Here is a 25518-nt window from a genome sequence, read left to right as displayed (position 1 = left end):
ATCGCCAGCTGAGGTACAAAGATTTTCCTTAGTATTTAAGGTCATAACATTGATGACGGAGCAAGAAGTAGAATCTTGACCCTTGATCTCCATGGTCATTGTCTTTTCATCACTCTGTCACTACACACCGCTGACCACAAACAGTTGCCACACTACCCAAAGTATGATCTCGATGGTTAGGAAGACCTCCAAGCAGAAGAACAATCTGGAAAAAGAAGGCTTGAGGAAGGTTCTTACTAATCTAAACTTTGCAATGTCTTGGTCTCAGAGACGTTGAAACCTGTCTCCTGCGGAGTGCTGCAGCATGGGTAGATCTGGATGAAGACAAGAGCTGTGGTCATGACATATTTGGCATACACCAATGATTTCAAAATTATGTGTTGCTGCTTATTGTGCCACCCTGGCACACCTTTGCCCTTGTGGCTTCTCATTGACAAGCATTCCTCTTTGTTTTTCATGTGTGCCTTCATGCCTATTTTTATATTCAAATTTATTGCTTTCCTCTTGTCACCTGGCCTGGCAAATTTCTTTAGCTTTAGCTCAAGAAATACCTTAACATTTCAACCAATAAGACACTGGAAGATTTTCCTTCCTTGGGCAACATGTGAACATGATTATAAATATACAAATAAGTTAGTTGAGCATGGTGGTATGTACATATAATCCCAGTTGAGGCAGGTAGATCCCAAGTTCAAAGCTAACCTGGGCTATGCAATGAGGTTGGAGCCAGTCAAGCAATTTAATAAGGCTCTTCATCAAAATATTAATTTATTAAAGTAAAAAAGACTGAAGATTTAAGTCAGTGGTTGAGCATTTGCTAGCATGGCAAGGCTTTAAATTTAATCTCAAGGTAACACACAAACAAACACACACATACCTATTGTATATCTTAATGGTATCAGCTTCAAGGAGCTATTGTCAGGTCTTAGAAAAGGCATTGCTAAGCAAGAATGCTGTAGAGTAGTCGTGATACTTGGTGATACTTGACCCTAGATACTTCAATGCTAGGCCTCTACAATAACCAGGGACACTGACACCTTGTGTGTTCCTGCCAGGATTGAGGGTCTTCTTATAGTCTCTTGGCTTCTCAACACAGGAGTCCTCAGCAAACCTGAGTTCACAGGTGGTGGCAAAATCCCAGAGGCCCAAGAAAGGAACTGTGTGTTGTACTCTGCAATCACACAGTCATGATCCCGGCCCTGAGCCTTAGCATAAATTTCCAAGGGCTCTGATTCCACTAACCTCAGGAAGAAAAGTTCTATCCTTTCTTGCTCTCCAACAACTGTCTGCCTCTTGAAACTTGAGACCTGAGACACAAGATTATAAAATAACAAAACACAAGCAAAACTTCAGAGTATAGATAAGAATCCACCAGATACTTTGGATTAGAAAGCTGTTTTCACAACAAATGCACTTGGAGCACGTTAATTCTAAGGTGTACAGCAAAAGACCCTACAACAAAAGAGTATATCCTGCATAGTTTCAAATATAGAACACAGTGTAGAATAATACAATTATCAATGAAGTCTGTCATCATCATCAAATACTAAGTAGAATTAAGGAAAAGAAGACCTGGCATCTCTTAAGCACATCCCATGGGCTGGGTGTTCGGCCAGGTCCCTTATGTGCATTATCTTGTTCATAAAAGCCCTTACATAGTGACCAATGATGGACAGGAAGACTGAGGATGTTCAAACCAAAGTTGAAAACCTGCCAAGCCAACTCATACAGTCAGGTCACAGCCTAGATCAGTGGTCCTCAACCTTTATAATGCTGCAGTCCCTTGACACAGCTCCTCATGTTGTAGTGACACCCAACCATAAAATTAGTTTTGTTCCTACTTCATGACTGTAATTTTGCTACTGTTATAAATCATAATATAAATATCTGATGTGCAGACAGGACTTGGGCAACCCCTGTGAAAGGGTCATTTGACCCCAAAAGGGGTCACAAGCCACTTGTTGAGAACTGCTGGCCTAGATCCAAAGTGAGAAGTGGCAATTCCTTTTCTAAAGTGTTTCTTCCCATCATTTTGTTTCTGTGGACCTGTGGACCAATTAATTTTAAATGTCAACTTGTCATAATCTGGAATCACCTGGGAAGACAGCCTCAGTGAGGAATTACCTAGATAAGGTTGGCCTCCAGGCATGTCTGCAATGGATTGTCTCATATGTTAATTGACCCAGCCCAATGTGGGTGGCACCATTCCCTAGGCAGTGGGTTCTGAACTATATAATAATGAAGGAAGCTAGCTGAGCAAAAGCAAGCAGAAAACTGCATTTATTTCTCTCTTGACTAAGGGTGTTAAGGGACTAGCTGCTTGAGTTCTTGCCTTTGTTTTCCAGCAATGATGGACTGTAACCTACAACCATATACCAAACTTTCTCTCCTGTATTCTTTTTGTTCAGGGCATTTTATCACAGCCACAGAAATGGTGCAGCCACAACTCTTGGCTTCCTCATTTGCAAAAGACTAGATTAAACAAGTCTTCCTTGAGCTTTCTGGGAACTGTTCATGGAGTCCTTTAAATATCCAGTAACAGAGAATTATTTATTTATTTATTTATTTATTTATTTATTTATTTTTACAAAATGCACCTTTACCTCCACAAATCAAGCTTGACATTCAATTTCAGTGGATTTCCAGGCCCTAGTATCCATGCACACACAGTTGGTCCATGGCTCACAGGCTCTTCTACACTGATACTCTGTGGTCTCACTGTCTGCAGGAAGCCGTAGAGCTTGGAGGTCAAGGTCTGTCATCTTGCTAGCACTAGATGCGGGTCCCATCCAGGCTACTCTGCTTAGTCTATAACCTTCAGTTATTACCTAACGTTTGTGGGCCCCCATCCCTCCCCGTAAAACTGGAGTAATAACACCGAGTACTCATTATCTCACTCTGAAAATTACATTGTTAACACAACTTCCTATGGCACTGGGAGTATACAGCATGGTCTTTGAATATCAGTTGGTGCTTTTGTTGAGCTCTGCAGTTTACAGTCTCTTTTCTCCCCTGCTTGGTGTAATCAAGAGAGCTCAAGCAGCAGTTGAGTTTCTGCTGTCCCCAGAGGAAGATTCTTTTACTGGAAGGAAGGATACAAGAGGCCACCCAGTACTAGACTCGACAAACAAACATGCAAGAAAGAAAGAGCCCATCTAGCATTGCTCATTTGAGAGAAATTCATCCAGGGACATCTCCTTGCTTTTTATATCCCTCCCTCCCAGGGCTTTATTCTAATCATCGGGGAGAGAGAGTAAGAAAGAGAGAGGAGAGAGAGAGAGACCCTTAGTTAAACTCTTGGCATTTCTCTGGAGTAAGGTGACAACTTTGTACTGAAGGGGCCCAGAGCATCCCCAATGCTTCAGTTTCTTTGCCAGGGTGAACTGGCCCTGAAGGGCTTCTACCTCAGAACTTCCTCATTTAGCACAATAAAGACACTATAGAGTTCCCAGGTCTGAGTTCTGTGTCCTCCTTTTAGTCTTATGTCATCTTTGGCTTCAAGTTGAGCCTCAAACTTATTTAACTTATAGTTATAAGCAAATTAAATAATTAATTAATAATTAAGTATTGTTCTAAATGAACTATAAATCATTCATCAGAATTTTCCAATCCCACCCTAATTGACTTGCTGACTTGTAAAAATGATTTTTGTGAAATTGTCAGTATAGTTGTTTATTGGGTGTGGATTGCCATTAGCCAACTTGTGAATTATGATTCTGCTGTAAGATGCTGCCCTCAGTCGTTCCAGTACTTCCCCCATCAGATTGGCAATTGCTAGAGTCAGGTTCCTAGTGCACTGTTGGAACTAAAAGGTTGCTAGCACAGTACCCACACTGCTGGGCTGGAACATACTCCATCTCAGCATTGCTTGTGCAGACTTCCAGAGCCCTACCCTGCAGTCCCTCTTGCCACTTTGAACATTGTCATCTCTGGAAATGTCAGTGGCATCACCCAACTTACCAAAGTTGCCAAAGCTTACCAACTTGCCAAAGCTCAGATGTATTAGAGACTAGTGCCTTAAACTGTGGGTCACAATCTCACACTGGGGGAGGGGGTGTAGCTGAGCATGGGGATTGTAAAAGTATTGGCAGCAATAGAAGGTTTTTGAAAGTGCAATGACAAAGATCAATTCAAAATCAAATGCCTAATAGCTGTGTGTTTCTGGCAGGTCTCACCCATGTTGCACCGTGCATCATCACCAGAGTCTTGCTCCTCGGCCCACAACACATGCACTTAGCACTGAGCATGCCATCAGGATCCCAGTGCCAGTGAACTCTGCCCAAAGCCACGGGGCTTAGCCTCCATATCATGGGCTGCAGTGTTTTTTATTGTATTGCAAAGTTTTCTGCTCTTAGAGAAACATAATGATTTAATTATGGAGGGTAGCCTTAACATTTTCCCACCACTCCTCCGAGGGTATCAAATTAGTATATCTCTCACTAATACTATGTTAGAATGTTTGACTTTTTACATTGCTATTTGAGTTGCTGGGTTCAGTTTCATCTTTTAACAATCATTAAATGAATTTTTGGCTTGTGACTGATTCGAACAGGATTTCTGATACCTTCTGACATGGCCTTAAACCTATTTCTGTCAATAGTTGGCCATGTAATATTTGCTTATAGCAAAAGTCTCTCTGCTATACAATGTGGCTAACCTGTGTGGAAAATCTAAGGCCCAGAACTTATCGCTGAGCACCTCCAGTCACTATCAGTACTTTCAGTTGCCCAAGTCTTTTGGGAAATACCAGCAGAGACCCCTGAAGAGTCTCCTCTAAGTCAGCAAGTATTAATCAATGCATCTACTCTGCATTAAGCAATGGCTAAACCATGCAACTACATGAGCCCCAAGTTCCACGACTACCACTTAACACTGAGGAGAAATGGAAATTTCTTGTCTGCTTTTACATCCACATCTCCAGTTTAACTTGGTAAAGTGGTAGGGGATGGCAGAGAGAAGGGTTAGTTCTTCAAACATACAATGTTCCTAGGAAAATCTCTCAAAATTAAGACATCTATTTCTTTATGCTGTTGAAAAGAGTCAACAGAAATACCTAACAACACAACGGGGAGTGAAATTGCCTTCAGGCAGCCTGTTTCCTACTCAAGGGCCACAGCTTGCATTCCAACACTGGAACCTGACTTTCCTGATTTAATTGCTTAAATGCCCCCAGGTGTACCAGCCTCTGTGATGACACCCGAATGGGGGATGTTCTTCTGTGTTTATGTTTCTCTTATTGGTTGATGAATAAAACACTGATTGGCCAGTAGCCAGGCAGGGAGTACAGGCAGGGCTATGAGATGAGGAGAATTCTGGGGAGAGGAGGAAGAAAGAAACCATGAGGGAGATGCCATGCTGCTGAAACATGTATACAGAAGAGCATCCCCCATCAGCACCCAGCACCTAGACATTGTGTGCACGCTTGGCCTCTTCTTTGGAGCTCAGAGCAGAAAGACCATTGTAGGAGTAAACCAAACTTTACAGGGTAAGAGGGATACAAAACACAAAAATAAAAAGATGTCCAAGATGGATAAAAAGCATTGAATTCACTCAACTGACAATGCTTTGACTTTTTTTTTAAAAGGAGTTTTGACCATGTTTCCTATTAAGGGTGTAAAGAATAGTCCATGAATGAGGAATTGGGGAGGGGTACTCTCTCAAAAGTACCATTATGCTAGTAAAAAGACAAAATGAATGTACCCTTGAGAACGTAATTATAGGTAGCTGAAAATTTGAACTCTACATACTTTGTAGGACTCTACATAAATTGTGGGAGGGTAAGTGGGTAGAAATCACTCTGGGAAACTCCATGGCATTTTGAAGAACATGAAATAACATTGTTACAAGTGGCCCAGGAATTCCAGTTCTGGATACAACTCCAAAAAATTGAGTATATATCCTTACCACAAACTACGCAAGAATATGGAAGACTTTTTCACAGCAGGCCCACACTTTAAACCATCCAAGTTCTCATCCATCCGAGTCACTGAACTATTGAAGAGTGTTAAGCAACATTATTGTGTAACAGACAAATGACACAATCGTATACTTGAGGTTAAAGACACGTAAATGAAGGGTGCAAACAAAGCAATATTATATAGAGCAAGCATGGTCCGGCAAGCACTGCAAGTAGCCATGGAATGAATGCCATACAGGAATGTCCAGTTAAAGAAGCTAGATGCAGTATCCATGCATCATATGCGTCTATTTCTATAAAGTGCAAAGGGGCAAAATAAGTCTTTCTTGCTAGAAAGCACCATAATGGATGTCAGTGGAGTGGGGTAGAAGAAGGAACTCCATGATGCCTGTTTCTCAAATATAGAAGCTCAAAGTGGCCCTGCTAGGAAATATCTGACGCCAGGGGTCTGCTCACCGGATCCGAACTCAGCATCAGGACCCAACACACCTGGACACTCCCAAGGCCCCAGTAACAGTTCAGCCTCCATCCACCGGCCCAGGTAGGGCAGGGGCTGTTTCCAGTTCGGTTAAGCGGCCCTGCTCAGAAACATCTGATGCCAGGGATCTGCTCACCGGATCCGAACTCAGCAAAGGGATCCAACACACCCAGACACTGTCAAGGCCCTGGTAACAGTGCCACCTCTATCCACAACAAGAAGACAGACATCAGAGTATTGGAACTGTCTGCATCTACAAACAGGGAACCTTGGTCCCATACCCACCAGGAAAGGAAGAGACTCCTGCTACACCCACCAGAAGAAAGGATGAGAAGAGGACACTGTAAAAGCACATCAACAACAGAAAATCCAATATGACACCACCAGAGAATAGGAACCATACACCAGCAAGACCTGAACATCACAATGCAGATGAAGCAGAAGAGAATGACCTTAAAAACATCTTCATGGAAATGATAGAGGACCTCAGAGAAGACATGAGAAAATCCCTTAAAAAAAAATGGAGGAAAAAACAAACCAAAAAAAAAAAATACAAGATATCAACAAATCTCTCAAGGAAACAGTTCAAGACCTAAAGACTGAAATAGAGACAATAAAGAAAGCACAATCTGAGGGAATGCTGCAAATAGAAAAGCTTGGTAAATGATCAGGAACTACAGACTCAAGTATAACCAATAGAATACAAGAGATGGAAGAATGAATCTCAGGAGTTGAAGATACACTAGGAGAAATAGACTCATCAACCAAAGAAAATCTTAAGTCCAACAAATCCCTAACACAAAATATCAAGGAAATATGGGATACCATAAAAAGACCAAACCTAAGAATAATAGGTATAGAAGAAGGTGAAGAAATCCAACTCAAAGGCACAGAAAACATATACAACAAAATCAAAGAAGAAAACTTTCCCAACCTAAAGAAAGACATGCCAATGAAAATACAAGAAGCCTACAGAACACCAAATAGACTGAACCAATGTCTCCTCACCACATAATAATCAAAAAACCAAACATACAGAATAAAGAGAAAATATTAAGAGGAGCAAAGGAAAAAGGTCAAGTAACATATAAAGGCAAACCTATCAGAATTACACCTGACTTTTCCATGGAAACTCTGAAAGCCAGAAGGTCCTGAATAGATATTCTTCCTACCCTAAGAGACCACGGATGCCAGCCCAGACTACTATACCCAGAAAAAGCTTTCAATAAATAAAAACGGAGAAAACAAGATATTCCATGACAAAACCAGATTCAAACAATACCTATCCACCAATCCAGCCCTACAGAAAGTTCTGGAAGGAAAACTGCAACCCAAGGAAGTTAACTACAACCATAAAAATATAGCCAATAGACAATCCCACTTTACAAACAGCCAAAAGGAAAAAGGGATAGTATCCCACACATAATTTCGCCACCGTCACCAAATCAAAAACAAACAAAAATGAACAATCAATGGTCATTAATGGTCTTAATTCACCTATAAAAAGACACAGATTAGCAGAATGGATAAGAATACAGAATCCATCCTTCTGCTGCATACAAGAAACACACCTCAACTTCAAAGACAGACGGTACCTAAGAAAGGTTGGGGAAAGATTTTCCAATCAAATGGACCCAAGAAACAAGCAGGGGTAGCAATCCTCATATCCAACAAATTGGACTTTAAACTAAAATCAATCAAAAGAGATGAAGGAGGTCACTTCCTATTCATCACAGGAGAAATCCATCAGGATGAAGTCTCCATTTTGAACTTTTATGCCACAAATACAAAGGCATCCATGTTTGTAAAAGAAACATTACTAAAACTCAAATCAAACATAAAACTGCACACACTTATAGTGGGGAGACTTCAACACCCCACTCTCACCACTGGACAGGAACACCAGACAGAAACTTAACAAAGAAACAAAGGAACTAATCGAAATTATGGCCCAATTGGACTTAACAGATATCTATAGAACATTCCATCCAAATACAAAACAATTTACCTTGTTCTCAGCGCCACATGGAACCTTCTCTAAAATTGACCACATACTTGGCAACATAGCAAACCTCAACAGGTACAAAAAAAAATTGAAATAACCCCCTGTATCTTATCAGATCACCATGCTTTAAAGTTAGAATTCAACAACAACATGAATTACAGAAAACCTACAAACTCATGGAAATTAAGTAACACCCAATTGCACAATCCCTGGGTCGAGGAATAAATAAAAAAAGAAATGAAAGATTTCCTAGAATTCAATGAGAATGCGGACACAACATACCCAAACTTATGGGACACTTTGAAAGCAGGGCTAAGAGGAAAGTTCATAGCACTAAGTGCCCACATGAAGAAACAGGGGAATAATCACACTAGAGAATTAACAGCACAACTGAAAGCTTTAGAACACAAAAAAGCCAATACACCCCGGAGGAGCAGACGCCAGGAAATAATCAAATTGAGGGCTGAAATCAATAAAATGGAAAACTAGGAGAACAATACAAAGAATCAATATAACAAAGAGTTGGTTCTTCGAGAAAATCAACAAGATAGACAAACCCTTATCCAAACTTACCAAACAACAAAGAATGAAAATGCAAATTAATAAAATCAGGAATGAAAAGGGGGACATAACAACAGACACAGAGGAAATCCAGAGAATCATCAGGTCATACTTTGAAAAGCTATATTCCTCAAAATTCAAAAATCTAAATGAAATGGACAATTATCTGGACAGATTTCATTTGCCAAAATTAAATCAAGAACAGGTAAGCATCTTAAATAGACCTATAACCCCTAATGAAATAGAAGCAGTCATCAGAAGTCTCCCAACCAAAAAAAGCTCAGGGCCAGATGCTTCAGTCAGAATACTACCAGAAATTCAAAGAACAGCTAATACCAATTCTACTCAAAGTATTCCACACAATAGAAGCAGAAGAGTCATTGCCAAACTCTTTTTATGAGGCTTCAATAACCTTGATAACCAAGCCACACAAAGACACAACTAAGAAAGAGAACTACAGACCAGTATCCTTCATGAACATTGATGCAAAAATTCTCAATAAAATACTGGCAAATCGAATCCAAGAACACATCAGAGAAATCATCCACCATGATCAAGTAGGCTTCATTCCAGGGATGCAAGGATGGTTCAACATAAGAAAATCCATCAATGTAATCCACCATATAAACAGACTGAGGAAAAAAACCACATGATCATCTCACTAGATGCTGAAAAAGCCTTTGACAAAATCCAACACCCCTCATGATAAAGATCTTGGAGAAATCAGGGATAACAGGAACATACCTTAACATAATAAAAGCAATATACAGCAAGCCGACAGCCAACATCAAATTAAATGGAGAGAAATTCAATGCAATTCCTCTAAAATCGGGGACAAGATAAGGCTGTCCACTCTCTCCATACCTCTTCAATATTGTCCTTGAAGTTCTAGTTAGAGCAGTAAGACAACAAAAGGAGATCAAGGGAATACAAATCGGAAAGGAAGAAGTCAAACTCTCACTATTTTCAGATGATATGATAGTCTACATAAGTAACCCAAAAAACTCTGCCAGGGAACTCCTACACCTAATAAACACATTCAGCAAAGTGGCAGGATACAAGATTAACTCAAAAAATCTGTAGTCCTACTATACATCGATGGCACATTGGTGGAGAAAGAAATCAGAGAAACGTCACCCTTTACAATTGCCACAAACAATATAAAATACCTTGGGGTAACACTAACCAAAAAAGTGAAAGACCTGTACTGTAAGAATTTTGAGACTCTAAAGAAAGAAATTAAAGAAGATAACAGAAAATGGAAGGATCTCCCATGCTCCTGGATACATAGGATCAACATAGTAAAAATGGCAATCTTGCCAAAAGCAATCTACAGATTCAATGCGATCCCCACCAAAATCCCAACACAACTCTTCACAGACCTTGAAAGAACAATTCTCAACTTTATATGGAGAAACAAAAGACCCAGAATAGCCAAAACAACCCTGTATAATAGAGGAACTTCTGGAGGCATCACCATCCCTGACTTCAAGCTCTATTACAGAGCTATAGTCCTGAAAACAGCTTGGTATTGACACAAAAATAGACAGGTAGACCAATGGAATAGAGTTGAAAACTCTGATATTAACCCAGGGTCCAGACCAGGCTGGTGAAACCCACAGAAACAGCTGATCTGAACATTGGGGGAACTCTTGCTCCCTAGACTGATAGCTGGGATACCAGCATGGGACTGATCCAGACCCCAGGAACATGAATTTCATTGAGGAAACCTCAGAAAGCTACAGGACATCCTGTAGTAGTTGAGTACTTATCCCTAGCATAGGTGTGGACTTTGGGAGCCCATTCCACATAGAGGAATATTCCTTGAGCCAAAACACAGGGGTGGACCTAGGCCCTATCCCAAAGGATACAATAGACTCTGATGACGCCCTATGGAAGGCCTCACCATCCAGGGGGAGCAGAAAGGATATGTGATAGGTAGGGTTTTAGTTGGAGAGGAGGTAGCGGAGGAGGGGAGGGAGAAGGGAACTGGGATTGTCATGTAAAACAATCTTTTTTATAATTCAAATAAAAAACATCTGCAAAAGAGAGAGAGAGGGAGAGAGGGAGAGAGGGAGAGACAGAGAGAGACTTGGGTGAACCAGATGGCAACGAATAGCTTCAAACCAGTAGTACCTTGAGATAGACTTCAACAGAACTTCAAAGATTTGCTGCAGTTTTAATTCTGTGTATGTGGGAAGGGGTGTGTATCTGAGTGTCAGTGCCCATGTAGGCCAGAGATGTCAGATCCTCCTGGAGCTGCAGTTCCTTGGGTACAGGGAACTGAACCTGTGTCCTCTATGAGAGCAGTAAGCACTCTTACCTGCTGAGCCATCTCACAGGCCCCTCAACCAGACTTTAAACACTGCTCATTTTTTTTCCTTAATAAAGGTTGACTCCAAGATTAAAAAAAAAAAAAAAAGAAGAAGAAGAAGTGTAACTCACTGCCACGGCTGTGCGATCATTTGATATTGCCACACAATGTCATCTACAAAGTTCACATTCAAGAGCCGCACAATCAAAAAGATCACATTAAAAAAAAAAGTCTTGTGTTTTATATAAGTGTTTACTTTTGTGTTAGCCCACATTCATAGCTACCCTCTGCTTCAGGTTAGACATGTCTGAATGGGTATGTTGGGTCTGAAAAAATCTATCAAATTGAGTGCATAAGATATGTGTACTTTTATTTGTTTATATTTGTCAAGGAATAAAAAATACAACTTAAGAATCTTTACCTTTGTCTCAGGGGGGATGGTGATGCCTCCGGAACTATGTTCATAGCAGCATTATTTGTAATAGCCAGAACCTGGAAGCAACCTACATGCCCCTCAATTAAAGAATGGGTAGAGAAAATGCGGTACATTTACACAATGGAGTATTGCTCGGCAGAAAAAAAAAAAAACAAAAAACGATGGAATCTTAAAATTCAGAGGCAAATAGATAGAACTAGAAGAAACCATCCTGAGTGAGGTAACTCAGTCACAGAAAAGATAACCATGGTATGTACTCACTCATATATAGATTTTAGATATAGAGCAAAGGATTACCAGCCTACAATCCACACTGCTAGAGAAGCCAGTAAACAAGGAGGACCCTAAGAGAGACATACATGGTCCCTTGGAGAAGGGGAAAGGGACAAGATCTCCTGAGCAAATTGGGAGCATAGGGGAAGGGAGAGGGGGCTAGGAGAAAGAGAGGGGGAGAAGAGGAGGGGTGAGGAGGACATGAGGGAGCAGGAAGATCAAGTCAGGGGAAGAATAGAGGCGAGCAAGATAATAGATACCATCATAGAGGGAGACGTTATAGGTCTAAAGAGAATTCTGGCACTAGGGAAATGTCCAGAGATCTATAAGGATGACCTCAATTGACAATCTAAGCAATAGTGGAGAGGCTACCTTAAATGCCTTTCCCTGACAATGAGACTGATTACCTTATATGCTGGTCTAGCACCTTCATCCAGTAGCTGATGGAAGCAGAAGCAGACACTCACACCCAGTTGCAGAGAGGGAGGAATGATGAGCAAAGGGGTCAAGACCAGGCTGGTGAAACTCATAGAAACAGCTGACCTGAACAAGGGGGATCTCATGGACCCCAGACTGATAGCTGAGAAATCAGCATAGAACTAATCTAGACCCTCTGAACCTGGGTGTCAGTGAGGAGGCCTCAGCAATCTATGGGGCCTCTGGTAGTAGATCATTATTTATCCCTAGCATACAAATGGACTTTGGGAGCCCATTCCACATAGAGGGATACTCTCTCAGCCTAGACACACAGGAGGGGGCCTAGGCCCTGCTCCAAAGGATATGTGAGACTTTAAAGATTCCCCATGGAAGGCCTCACCCTCCCTGGGGAGCAGAAAAGGGATGGGATAGAGGATTAGTGGAGGGCAGGGAAGGACAGGGGGGAGAGGGAACTTGAATTGGCGTGTAAAATAAGCTTGTTTCTAATTTCAATTTAAAAACAGGAAAAAAGAATCTTTACCTTTCTCTTTACCATGTACATTTTTTGTTCTTATGGACTCTGGGCACAGCTCTAAGAATTGATCAATGAGCCTTGCCCCCTCCCCCCAAGTGCTGGGAGTTGAAACAGGAACTTAGTGGACAAGCACCACCAAGCTACAGCCCTCATCCCTGCCAATATAGTCTTAACAAACATAATTTGAGCAGTGGATTGAAAGATTGTTTGTACTTTCCTGCTTCCACTCATGTGCTTGTGGAATTTCCATGAAAACATAACCAGGTTAGCCTGCTAGAGGAATCCACATGGGGCAACAGCCAAACTGCCTTTCATCGGGGCCAAGGTAATAATCCTAGGTGAGCCAATAGCCAGCTGATTCCCAGATAGGTAAATTCACAAAGATAGGTCAAAGTACAGTCCAACCAAGCACAGCAGAAATCATCAAACTGTAAGCTTGTGAGCACAACAAACACTTATTTTAAGTCACTGAGCTATTGAAAACAGCATTACTGCGTAAGAGACAAATGGCACGATCATATACTTGAGGTATATGAGAGAAAGAGACACCTGGCATCCCACAATGTCAGTGTTTCAAAAGCATAACAAGACCATCAAGTAAAACCCAGGCCTAATATTCATAGATAAACCAACCAAAATAAACTCCCTACCACATCTAAAATTTCCCTCCCATTCCCCCAAAAATGACAAATAGCTATTCCTTCTCCCATTAAAACAAATAGCATTTAAACTGCTCTGATCTACATAAAACCTCTTGTATAATACCCAAACACATTCTATGTGGCCAGGGATGGATAGGACTCTCTGGTTTAGACTTGCCCACATTTCACCTCGCAGGTGAAAACAGCTGACACTGTGGGTTCCCTTGGCAGAACTCTTTCTAAAATAACCACTGACAGGCATTGGCAGGCACCTGGTCTTCAGCATCCACCTGAATAGTGGCTGTGTTACCTGGATTAACCTGAGCTTTTGCAGAACCCAGGATGGGCAAGAGCAGGAGCAGCGCCAGGGGCATTCTGGGAATCGGGATCATTTCAGAAGATGGAGTTGGATCCGGAGTCTGCAGTCCACCAATAATGCAAGGAAACAGAAAGAGAAGGAAAAGAAATGAGTAGTGCAGATTTCACCAACATACATGAACGTGATCTTCACAGATAATCTGGGATTCTTGCAATGTCTATTTCCATATTTAAAACTTCAATATACCCAGGGAACATCAAATGTAAGAATTTTCCAATTCTATTAGATTATACACTCACTCCTGGAATTAAAAGTAGCAAAACTATACACAGGTAGCAACATATTACTGAGGCAAATACCGAATGGTAACAACAAAGTAAAATTGATATTTATGATGTCATCAAACGTTTTCCTATTATCAACACTAGTTCCAACATTGAAACAAAATAATCAGCAACTTTAACCTGTTTTTAAAGCTCTATAAGTTCAACAGTTATCTTGATCTATTAGCTTCAAAGTGATATGCAGAACTTTGTAGTTTACTTTTTTAAAGTTTCCTCCAAGTGATCATGTGACAAAGTATTAGATATACAATAGTATATACCAAGATTCAATTCTATAGAAGCATAGGTAGTTACATGGGGAAATTTTTATGGACATTTCTATGTGTACAAGTGAATATAATGCATATCCTTTGACCCCCTCACTCCCTCAGCTAAAAGAGCCTAAGGACAAAGCATCCTGGCAGTGACCTTCCATTAAAAATGCAAACCATTGAAGACTGGGTCAGGAAATCCATAAGGTAAGCCTGGGATATATGTTGTATACACACATACAAACACACACACACACACACACACAAACACACACACAATGGGGTATAGCAAAAGTACATAAGAGTCAGCTGAAACATCTCCCAGAAACCAACGCTTGGACAATTTGAGCATCAAAATAAATAAGGGAGTATTGGATTATAACTCAGAGTATAAAAATAAATATCCACAAGTCCGTGCTGATGTAAATAAATGACAGAATAAACAAATGATGGAGAGCAACCCATTTCTCATGAAAAAGAATTCCAAATAATTTATGTAGCTAATCTGCTTTTAGGGAAGTGGAGCCTCACCACCTCCCGCTTCCAACTCCTTACACATAAGTTACATACAGAACCCTGCTTCCAGGATGCGGCCTGAGCCTGGGGAAGGGCAGGAGAGTATCTCTTCACTGGGGAAATCTAACTAGCCACTTAGCGTCAGGTGATTGTGGTTACACAACATCAGCACGGAAAAAGTCATTGTGACCGTGTGTGTGTCCTTAACAGGATGTAATGGGAAGGCACTTGAGGTCAGTGGTCCCAACCCACAAACCATGGCCTTTGTCTGTCCCTGAGGAAAACAACAGACAAATACTAAGTGGGAGTCTTTCTACAAGATTCCCAACCGATCCTCAGTGTTGTCAGTCATCCAAAACAAGAAAGCCTGAGTAGCTGTCACCGCTAACGGGAGGGAAGGCAATAGGAGACTAAGGAAAATGTGATGAGTGGCATACTGTATGCATCCTGGACTGGAAAAGGAACACGGGGAAACAGAAGAAGTCAAAGTAAGTTGTGGACTTTAGCAGTGCATGAATGTTGGTTTGCGCACTTGACAGACAGTAGTATGCATAATATTGATTCATGTCAGGCACACAGGGATTCTGTGCAATGTCTTCACAATGATTCCATAAATATAAAACTATTCTGTCATCCAGATAACACTGATACATGACAAGGAGAGAAATCCCTGTAAGCTCAATTGAGTCAGGAAGACTCAGGGAGACATCAGTCTCCTGAAAGACAGGTAAGGTCTGAAGGGGTAGTGAGTGAGACGGAGTAAGGAAGGGGATGACACAGAAGGAAATTTTCTGTGATGATTTCTAAACAGTAATATGTGGATCCACTTGAAAAACTTTTTATTTACTTTATTTATTTATTTATTTTGTGTGTGTGTGTGTGTGTGTGTGTGTGTGTGTGTGTGTGTACATGCATACGTGCATGCACCATGAGAGGACACCTGTAGAAGTTAGTTCCCTCCATCTATCACATGTGTTCATCAGACTTGGCAGCAAGTGCCTTTACCCCCTGAGACATCTCATCAGCCCCTAAAACCATCTTTTTAAAAATGCCTATACTTACTAATTAATTAATTATGTGTGCAGGGTAATGTGAGGGCAACTTGTGGGAGTTTCAAGGATCAAACTCAGATCGTCAAGTTTGGTGGCAATCTCTTATACCCACTAAGTCATCTCAACAAACCCTCCCCCCAAAAAATAAGTAAGATAATCAGATGGTTTTATTTAAATAAAATAGAGTTGCCAAGCTGTAAATAATATAAGACTCTGTGTGTTATTCTGGGCGCCCACGTGGCGGGGTTGAATTCGGGCAGATGGAATAAAGACTTACCATTACACCAGGCAGTGTTGGCACATGTCTTTAATCCCAGCATTTGGGAGTCACAGGCAGTGGATCTCTGTGAGTTCAAGGTCTAAATACTCAGTGATTATATCTGGCTAATCTGAAATTTTTCTTTAGCCCTAAAAGAAACTCTCTTCAAGGGTTCCTATGAGCAGACAAAACCCTCTGAATGAATTGTCCCGAGGATCCAGTATTTAGCCACGTGACATATGCATGGAGCTCAAAGCATATGTGGAAATACTAGCATTGGGAGAGTCCTTCTCTATGAGCTTTTGTGAATAACAACATGAACTTCTTTGACAAACAATTTATTCAGGTCTGAAAAAATAAAATTCAAAATGCAAATGCCACTGGAATATTGCCTTTCACTCATTTACTCTCAATTGTTTTGTAAATGTCCCCTCACATGGGATGCATATGTCTTAAATGTCAGAGAAGGGCTGGGGAGACGGTTCAGGAAGTAATGTACTCTACAGAAGCATGAGGACCTGTGTTTGACCTCCTAGAATCCAAGTCACTAAAAGACACTAGCACAGCTGTAAATTGCAGCACTGGGGAGGCAAAGACAAGAGGATCCACAACCAAATCCCTGAGCTCTGGACTCAGTGAGAGACCCTGACTCAAAAAAAAAAAAAGATGAAGTGTGATCCAGGAAGGTATCCCATATTGACCTCTGGCCTTCACACATACATACGTGAACACATAGATAAAAATAAACAAGTCAGACAAGATTGCCATCATCCTGGAGCTTATGGTATGCAAATAAATTATGAAAGCATGAAAAGATATACGAGTGGCAACTGATGGGCCAAATGCTGTAAACCATTTCTTCCTCTTGTAATAAGACACTCTGAGGTGTGAAGAGGATCTCTGTACAATAAAGAAAACAAGGTGAGCCGTTCCAGGAAGGTGTGCTGTAAACTCCTCTAAGCGTATAAGTGGCTCAGAGACAAACAGAGCAGTGAAGAGGCTGAGCAGCCAGGAGCCATGGATGAATAAATAAGCCTTTGACAAATAAGCATCTGAGAAAAGGGGACATAGAAAATCAGTGAAGTTTACAATGATTCAACAGCCTTTTCCAAAGCAAAAACCAAAGCATATCCACAACTCACACAAAAATAAAGAGCCTACAATAAAAGACAGAATAATAATTCCAGCACTTGGGAGGCAGAGCCAGGTGGATCTCTGTGAGTTTGAGGCCAGCCTGGTCTACAGAATGAGTCCCAGGACAGCCAGGACTACACAGAGAAACCCTGTCTTGAAAAAAAAAAGGAGGAAAAAACAAAAAGGAATCTCAAGAAAGAACATAAATTTGCCATAAACTAGAGGAAAGAAAAACTTGCATGAAAAAGCATGGAAAGCAAAATCCATAGAAGAAAAAAGATAATAACATTTTCCATAAAAATTCAAAACATCCTAGGGACAAAAAATATTCTATAAACTTAACAGATAAACAGTGAACAAAGGTAAATATTTGAAACTATGAAACAAAACAACTTCTGTTGTAAAAAGCCACTAGAAATATGAGCCAAGTAAATAAAAAAATTATTTAACAAAAGGAACAGTATATTGCATCAGAAAGTATTTGAGCTCAAAGTCAGAAAACCAAACATCAGAGCAGTAGCTGAATCAGTCTCACAAGCTTGTCAAGTGTGATGATGCAAGATTTGACAATGCCGTGGTGAAATGTGTGCGCCACACTGAGCCATTGTTCAGAGTTAGAAGATAATTCAGCTGAAAGTGCATCACATATCCAGCTTGTTACTTGGCCTAGAGAAAGAGTTGCATGTAAATATAGTGTATGTGTACAAGCAAGTATTTGCACTATGTCTTCTAAGTAACAAAACCTTGGGAAGTTGTCTATCAACAGAGGGATGCTATAAACTATATTGTTCCTGACTATAAAATACTCCAGGATGGTGAAAAAGAATAAATTCCAGGGGCTGGAAAGCTGACTCTTTCTTCTACAAAGCTGGACAGCACAGTTGCTTCACCTACAGCCTGGATAGTCTGGCTGCTGTTTCCCATCCACTCTGAGTATAGTTCGAGTCTTTACCCATCTTTATTGTCTGTCAAGCCAGACTATGAATCATCTAAGATCTAGGATTCTGCTTTCTCTACTTCAAAATGAAGTTGATTTTCTACTGCCCTGGGCCATTAAGTTAGAAGGAAAGACAGTTAACATTGATTCCAGTTGCCCTAATGCCAAGGCCAGCATTTCTCTGCCCAGAGCCCAACACCTTCCAAGGAACATGGGGGATATGTGGCTCAAAGAGAATATGTAGTAAAGAATCCCATGTTTTTCCTCTTTTCACACTCAAAATCCTCTTCCCTTCCCTGTGTTTGATGAATACTCCTAAGTGAACATAGAGGAAGCCCCAGCTCAGGATTTCCCATAAACGCTGCCAAATCTTGTGGAAGATTATTGGCTCTCTACCTCTGGATGGTCCACAAAGGATTTAGTAGTAGTAGGAAGTCAGGAAGAAAAATGGAAGATCAGCCGGAAGTGTGGCATCCACACCCAGAAATGAGAAACTCTTCGGGAGGGGAAAAAACAAGAGTATGGTAAATCCAACTTCTGACTAATTATCTCTGAACTCAGAAGAGCTTACAAAAGTCTCTCTCAACCATAGTGGAGGTCACTTCATAGAGAAGGGTTAAGCCTGTTCTACAGAAGGCTCTCACAAGATGGCTTCACTCTTGGACAGTCCTAAGGCCCCCGTACCCAAGGATTAGTCACCCCTGAGACCACACCTGTCTTTTACAACTATCTTAGTAAGTCAGAGCACCTGCCTGAGAACAACCTTCACAGTAGAGATCAGGTAGGAGAGAGAGCAAAGAACCTTGAGAGACAGTGCTGAAATTATTATTGAAATTCTGGGTGAACAGAAAGCTAATGTCACCATCTCATCTTATTCATATTCTCTGTGATCTCAGAGCAAGGTTGGGCTACCTGTGATGGTGGAAATGACATTTTTTGACAGTCCAAACCATAAGCCCCACTGCAAAGTCTGTTCTTCACTGTAGAACTAAATACATGTGACAGATAATAGATGAAATGGATGGATGTATAGATGAATAGATAAAATTATGCTAGATGATGATGAAGATAGATACATACATGCATACATAGATAAATAGATGATTGATAGATGATAAATGTTGATTGATGGGTGATAGAGAAAGTAGACTATAGTAGATGACAGGTGAATCAATATGATAAATGTTCGTTACATTTAGATGTAGATAAATAGAAATGTAGATACATAGAAAATAATAGATAATTGATAACAAGTAGATGTGCGGATGGGTAGATAAATAGATGATAGATTGATAGATAATAGATAGATAGATAACAGATAATAGATGATGAATGTTGACTGATAGATGATAGTAAATGATGGATGAATAGAGAAATAACTTGATAGATGGTTGATAGCTTATAAATGAAAGATAGATGAAAATGATAGATGATATATAAGTGGATGATAAAAGATAACAAATTAAGGTACATGACATGTAGAAGGCAAGTAGGGAGGTAAATAAACAGATTTAGAGGAGCGATATGTACATATAAATATAAGCAGAAATTCCTTTTTAAACGTAAACTACAATAAGTAACATTAATTTTTTTAAAAACCACCCCTTATTTCCAGCTGGATGGTTTTGAATAACAGATCCCACATAGTACATTTAAAATAACATTTTGTATTTTAGAAGTATTCCATCTACTCATCAAAGTTGTAAATTGTTGAGCGAGTAGCCAACACTGCTAAAGGACTCATGACTAGGTGTTGTTAAACAGCCAATCCATACAGTGCATTCAAAATATGATCAAACACACTAAAATCCAGTTCATAACCAATTGTTCAGGTGTATCTTATGTTCCAAGCAGAACATGTCCAGTTTAGCAGGTGGCCCTTCTTCTCAAACTGTCCATTGTCCCAGACCCAATAGCAAGGGACAACCTGAGATGATGCTGCCTTTGGTAAAGAATCAGTGTCTATAGATTTTCTGCAAGGCTCTTGATGAAGCCTGTGTCAGGGACTACAGAGGAAGTGCTGCCCTCCTAGAAAATCAGCTCTGCCCACACATCCCTGGAAAGTCCAAGGTATGGATGGAAATGAGATAAAAGGACTTTAGCCAATCTGGAGTGGGCACATATGCACAGATATACTTGTAGGACACCTATGTGTACACGTGTAGAAGATTAGGCTTTAGTGAGGAGAAATTTCACACTCACGTGTTTAACTCAGAAGACATTGGAGGGCATTCAAGACTTGTTTTTCCTCTCTGCTGAGTAACTTCCATTTCAAATTTAACAAATATGAAGAGTCATCTTTGGAGTATTTCATATTCAGCAGACAAATATGCAGAAATGACTTTGGTTTGAGTAAGAGGTCCCCAGACACATATACACACAAACAAGAAAATTTGCCAAACATGTTCATGTTTATCTTGATTCCTGAGACCATGGCAAAGTCTTCCTTACTCCCAACATCCCCCTGGGCCTTTTTCTTCCCCATATGATGCCCACAATTCTGAGCCAAAATCCCAGAATGGCCCAACACATGCCTAAGGACTGGAAATGTGACTCAGGTGACCTGAGGTGACCCACACCGCTTCATGGAACAGCAAGTGCTACTTCCGCCTTTGGCAGAGCAGTTTGCTTCCCTTTATTTCTGTATTTTCATCTGTAAAATGGAGACAACTAGAATTTGTAAAGTTTTTGAATGAAAGAGTGATCCAGATAGCTTTCATTACCTCATGCCCCATCTAGGAACAGGAGACAGTAAAGGACAAATTCCCTGTTGCAGAAGATGCCCTCTTCCTGGGCAGAGAATGGTCACCAATCATAGACCTGTGTAACATCATCCACCTTTTTCATTGTGTATTACATTTGTGTATTAACATTGGGATGTTAGACCTAAATGTTGTCACGAGATTTCCAGGAGGATGAGGTATATAGCATAAAAAACAAAATAAAACATCTAGAGACCTTTCCAAACGCAAAACAGTGGTCAGGACTACACACAATGCAATATCCTATGGTTTGTCAAGACCTTAGACATGACCTTGTTATGCTCCAACAGACCCTGGATCTTCATACACACACACACACACACACACACACACACACACACACACACACACACACACACACGCACACGCACACGCACACGCACACGCACACACACACACACACACACACACACCTCACTTCCAAATATGATCCAACATATGAACCTCCTTTCTGCCAAGCCTCTCTTGGTTTCTTTCCCCCATTCCATCCCTATCCCTGCCCCTCCTCAGCCCTCCAAAGCACAAGCTCCTGAGCAGAGGGCTATCTCTCCAAAGCTCGGGACACCAGAGGGTCAGCATGAAGGATGGTACCATGAGGGTTTGGAAAGTGCCAGAGGAACTTGCTAGTCCTCAAAACAGCAGAACCACAGTGGTGAAAACTTTAAGAGACCTGAGACCTTGTCTTTCCCAATGTTCCCTCCCCCAGCTCTCTCTCTCTCTCTCTCTCTCTCTCTCTCTCTCTCTCTCTCTCTCTCTCTCTCTCTGTGTGTGTGTGTGTGTGTGTGTGTGTGTGTGTGTGTGTGTGTGTGTGTGTGCACGCTCGTGCGCATGTGCAGGTGCACATGTTCATGTTTATAGAGGACAGAAGTCAACACCAGGTGTCTCAAACACTCCTCGTATTTTGAGACATGGAGTCACTGAATCAGAAGCTTGCAGACTAAGCTAACCTGGCTATCCGAGAAGCACCAGACATCCTATCTCTGCCTCCCAAGTGATGGGATCGCAGACATGTCTTAGTCACTGTTCTATTGCTAAAGAGACACCATGACCAAGGCAAGTCTTAGAGAGCATTTAATTGGGGTCTTTCTTACAGTTTCAGAGGTTTTGTCCTATATCATCACGTCAGGGAGCATGGCAGCATGGGTGGCACTGGAGCAGCAGCTGAGACCTACATCCTGATCTGCAGGCCAAGAGAACAAGACTGGATCTGGCATGAGCTTTGGAAACCTCAAAGCCTACCCCTAGTGACACACTTTCTCCGACAAGGCCACACCTCCTAATCCTTATCTTTTCTAACAGCCCCACTTCCCAGTGACTAAACATTCAAATGTATGAGCCTATGAGGGCCATTCCCATTCAAACCGAGACAAGGCACATGTCTTTTTCTTTTTAAACATTGGTCCTGGGGGTCAAACTTGAGTTTTACTAAAGGAAGGTACAACACCATTGTCTTCTTTAGATTCCCAGTTCAGAACACCAAGTGTGATGATAATCAGGGAACTCATCGGGCAGATGGTAGGATGGCGTGGGGTTCCCTGATAACCTGAAATATCTACTTTCCTGTTACCCTCGCTGCCAAGAATAGAGAAGATAGGGAACACATGCGTCTTCCACTGGCCACTTCCCTCCTGGTAGCACTCCTTAGAAGCGATCATTTATCTCCTCCCTTGCTGGATCCAGTGACTCCGAAGATAACCTCATAGTAACCTGTACCCTACCACTCCCCACTTGTATTGTGTACGGCTGTGAGTCTTGCGAGTCCTCAACAAAACTTTAAGTGTTACAAGGGCACACATATTTTGCTCCTCTACGGTGTTTTGTCTTGTTTTTTAAGCATAGCAATAAATATGGAGCACTTATTAGATACCAAGTCCTGTGCTAAGTTTTGCATACACTTTCCTCATTCAGTTCAGAGCCCCTGAAGGATTCTGGACTAATGGGGACAGAAATAAAAGCTACTGGCAAACCTACCTGTGGGCCTGAGTTCTACCTCCGGCTCTACCACAAATGCCCCTAGCGTCTGGGCAGGAGTGCAGTTCCCTTAAAGGGCTCAGCCGCCTCTTCATTGAAGGAATTGGGGTAAATGAGAATGGGGGGATTCCAAGCTGCCTTTCAGCCTGAATGCTCTACATTTTTAAGTAAAATTTTAACTTATTTTCAACATTCTTATGCATGCATACACCACATCTTTATTATACCCAGCCCAACTCCACATTCTTATGCATGCATACACCACATCTTTATTATACCCAGCCCAACTCCACACCCCCACTCCTCCTGTCCTCACATGCCCCCCTCCTACCTTAACCTCCCCTTCTTTTTTTTTTTTCATAGCCATTGATTCAAATTAGTACCGCCTGCATGCGTGTGGTTGTGTGGTCATCCACTGGAGTATTATAACCTATCAGTGTCTATGTCCCCAAAGAAAAAAGACACCCTTCTCTCCAGCTATCAGCTGCATCCTAGTAGGGAGTGGAGTTCCAGGAGTCCCTTCTCCAACCATCCTGGAATGCTGACTGGCTTGACCTAGTGCAAGTTTTGTGCAGGTGACCACAGCTGCCGTGAGTTCCTGAGTGTAATAGCCATGTCATACATAGAAGATAGCATTTCACAGCGCCCTCTCCACCCCCTAGCACTTACATTCTCTCTGCCCTTTCTATGATGTTCCCTGAACCTAGGACAAAGGAAGATCTAGTTATACCTGTCCCACTTAGGGATGGCCACTCTACAGTTACTTGTTCTCATCTCTTGGACTGGTTTTGAGTATCTGCATTACACACTGTCCATTGCAAAAAAAAAAAAAAAAAAAAACCCTTCTCTGCCAAGGCTGTTGATGTTCTACATGCTGTCAGCCATGGGTCCAAACACTGTATAGGACCCACCGTAGCTGAGTAGAGCCAACCCCAGCTCAGGAGGGATGTGGTGCCTATCCAGGCCCAAAGCTCCAGGACAGCCTGGTTTCATCAGAATTCCTCACCCAGTCCACAGAGGAAATCTCTTCCAGACCCAGGCCAGAGTGGAGATGGTGAGAGACACCCACACAGTCCCTTTCAGAAACCCATTAGCTCCTCTCTGGAATGAAAATCACCAATGGTAAAGGCTGCTAAGAGTCAGTCTGCTGGGCCGCCTACAAGGTCACTCTGGGACAGAGAGGAAACCCTGGAGTCAGAGTTGAGATATGAACTCAACAGGGAGGAGCTGGTGCCAAGCCTGAGGCTTCGGGAACCACGGCCCTCTCACTTCTGGGAGAAACAGCAGAAGTGCAGCCAAAGATCTCCATGGAAACAAGGCTAACGAATGGCTCCCTCTGGGTCCTGGGGGCATCTTCAAAGTAGAGGAGGCAAGCCTGCAGAAAGGATTGGAATTTGAGACTTGCTCTCTGAGAGCAGTGCCTCAGGCATGTCTTTAGGGGACACAGACCTAGAAGCAGAAGCTAAAGCTATGCCATTTGGTTCACCATTGAGAGCATCTAGTAAACTCATCCTGTTAACTGGTCCTCGACTGTTCAGAGGTCTCATTGACAGGGCTGGATGCTGGGGTGACTCAGAAATTCACAGTGAAATCCTAGCCACTGATGGTATTGGAACTTGTGATAAGTTACCCCATCATGACCGAGATCTTTTGGTACCTTCGTAAAAGCACTCTTTTTGCTCCTCTTTCCAAAAACTCCAAAGCTGGGGACTCACACCCATAAGCCCAGCATTTGGGAGGCTAAGACAGCATGGGTGTTGTGAGATGGAGGCCAACCTGGACTCCATTGTGAGACCTTATCTGAAAAACTTACAAGAAACAAAAACAAGACCCTACAGAGCTCCCCTCACCTGCTCCACCATGTTAGCACAGTGAAAAGGAACCACCTGTAATGAGGACATTTAATGGTCCTAAAATAATGAGACCTTCTCTGACCTATGACTCTTGGTTCCTCCCCTGTGTTGGTCATCTACAAACACATGTGTTAATTGCCTCTGTCTTTTGGGTCCTTTTCCCTGTGCCTCATCTCCCTGAATACTAAATGATTCATCAGGGTGCAGAATGTTATTGGAACACAAGTCCACACTGCTCAGTGTTTCTCTGGTTTCTTTCTGCTGCCCCATACTGAGTGATCAACTACAGAAGAGAATACATTAGTCTAATTGCACAGCATAAAGTTTCCTTCTCTGTCCTTAACACTAGCTATAGGCCATTTGATGGCATATAGAGCTGTGTGCACCCTGTTCTCCCCAGTGCCCTAGAAGTGCTTCATAACCTCAGATAACATGCCACAGTTTCTTCTCGATACAATCCCTTCTTATGCCTTGCCATGGCCCCAAATCCCAATAGTACAAGCCTTAAGTTCCATTTCTTCTAGAATTTTGGCTAGAATGTGC

General features: G+C 41.6%; 1 protein-coding gene across 6 annotated transcripts in view; it reads right to left on the bottom strand.

Annotated features, from left to right (window-relative positions):
* Positions 1–25518, bottom strand: part of Ddr2 (discoidin domain receptor tyrosine kinase 2) — a 126507-nt gene that overhangs the window by 42268 nt on the left and 58721 nt on the right. For all 6 annotated transcript variants that reach the window (XM_027417072.2, XM_027417076.1, XM_027417071.1 and 3 more), the window contains one exon: positions 13888–13996. In XM_027417072.2, the coding sequence (XP_027272873.1) occupies positions 13888–13969 (82 nt within the window). In that variant the 5' untranslated portion in view covers positions 13970–13996. Of the gene's footprint in view, positions 1–13887; positions 13997–25518 lie in introns of those variants that run through there.

Source organism: Cricetulus griseus, chromosome 5 (genome assembly GCF_003668045.3).
Source record: "Cricetulus griseus strain 17A/GY chromosome 5, alternate assembly CriGri-PICRH-1.0, whole genome shotgun sequence".
Taxonomy (NCBI): domain Eukaryota; kingdom Metazoa; phylum Chordata; class Mammalia; order Rodentia; family Cricetidae; genus Cricetulus; species Cricetulus griseus.
This window is presented reverse-complemented; position numbering and strand designations above follow the sequence as displayed.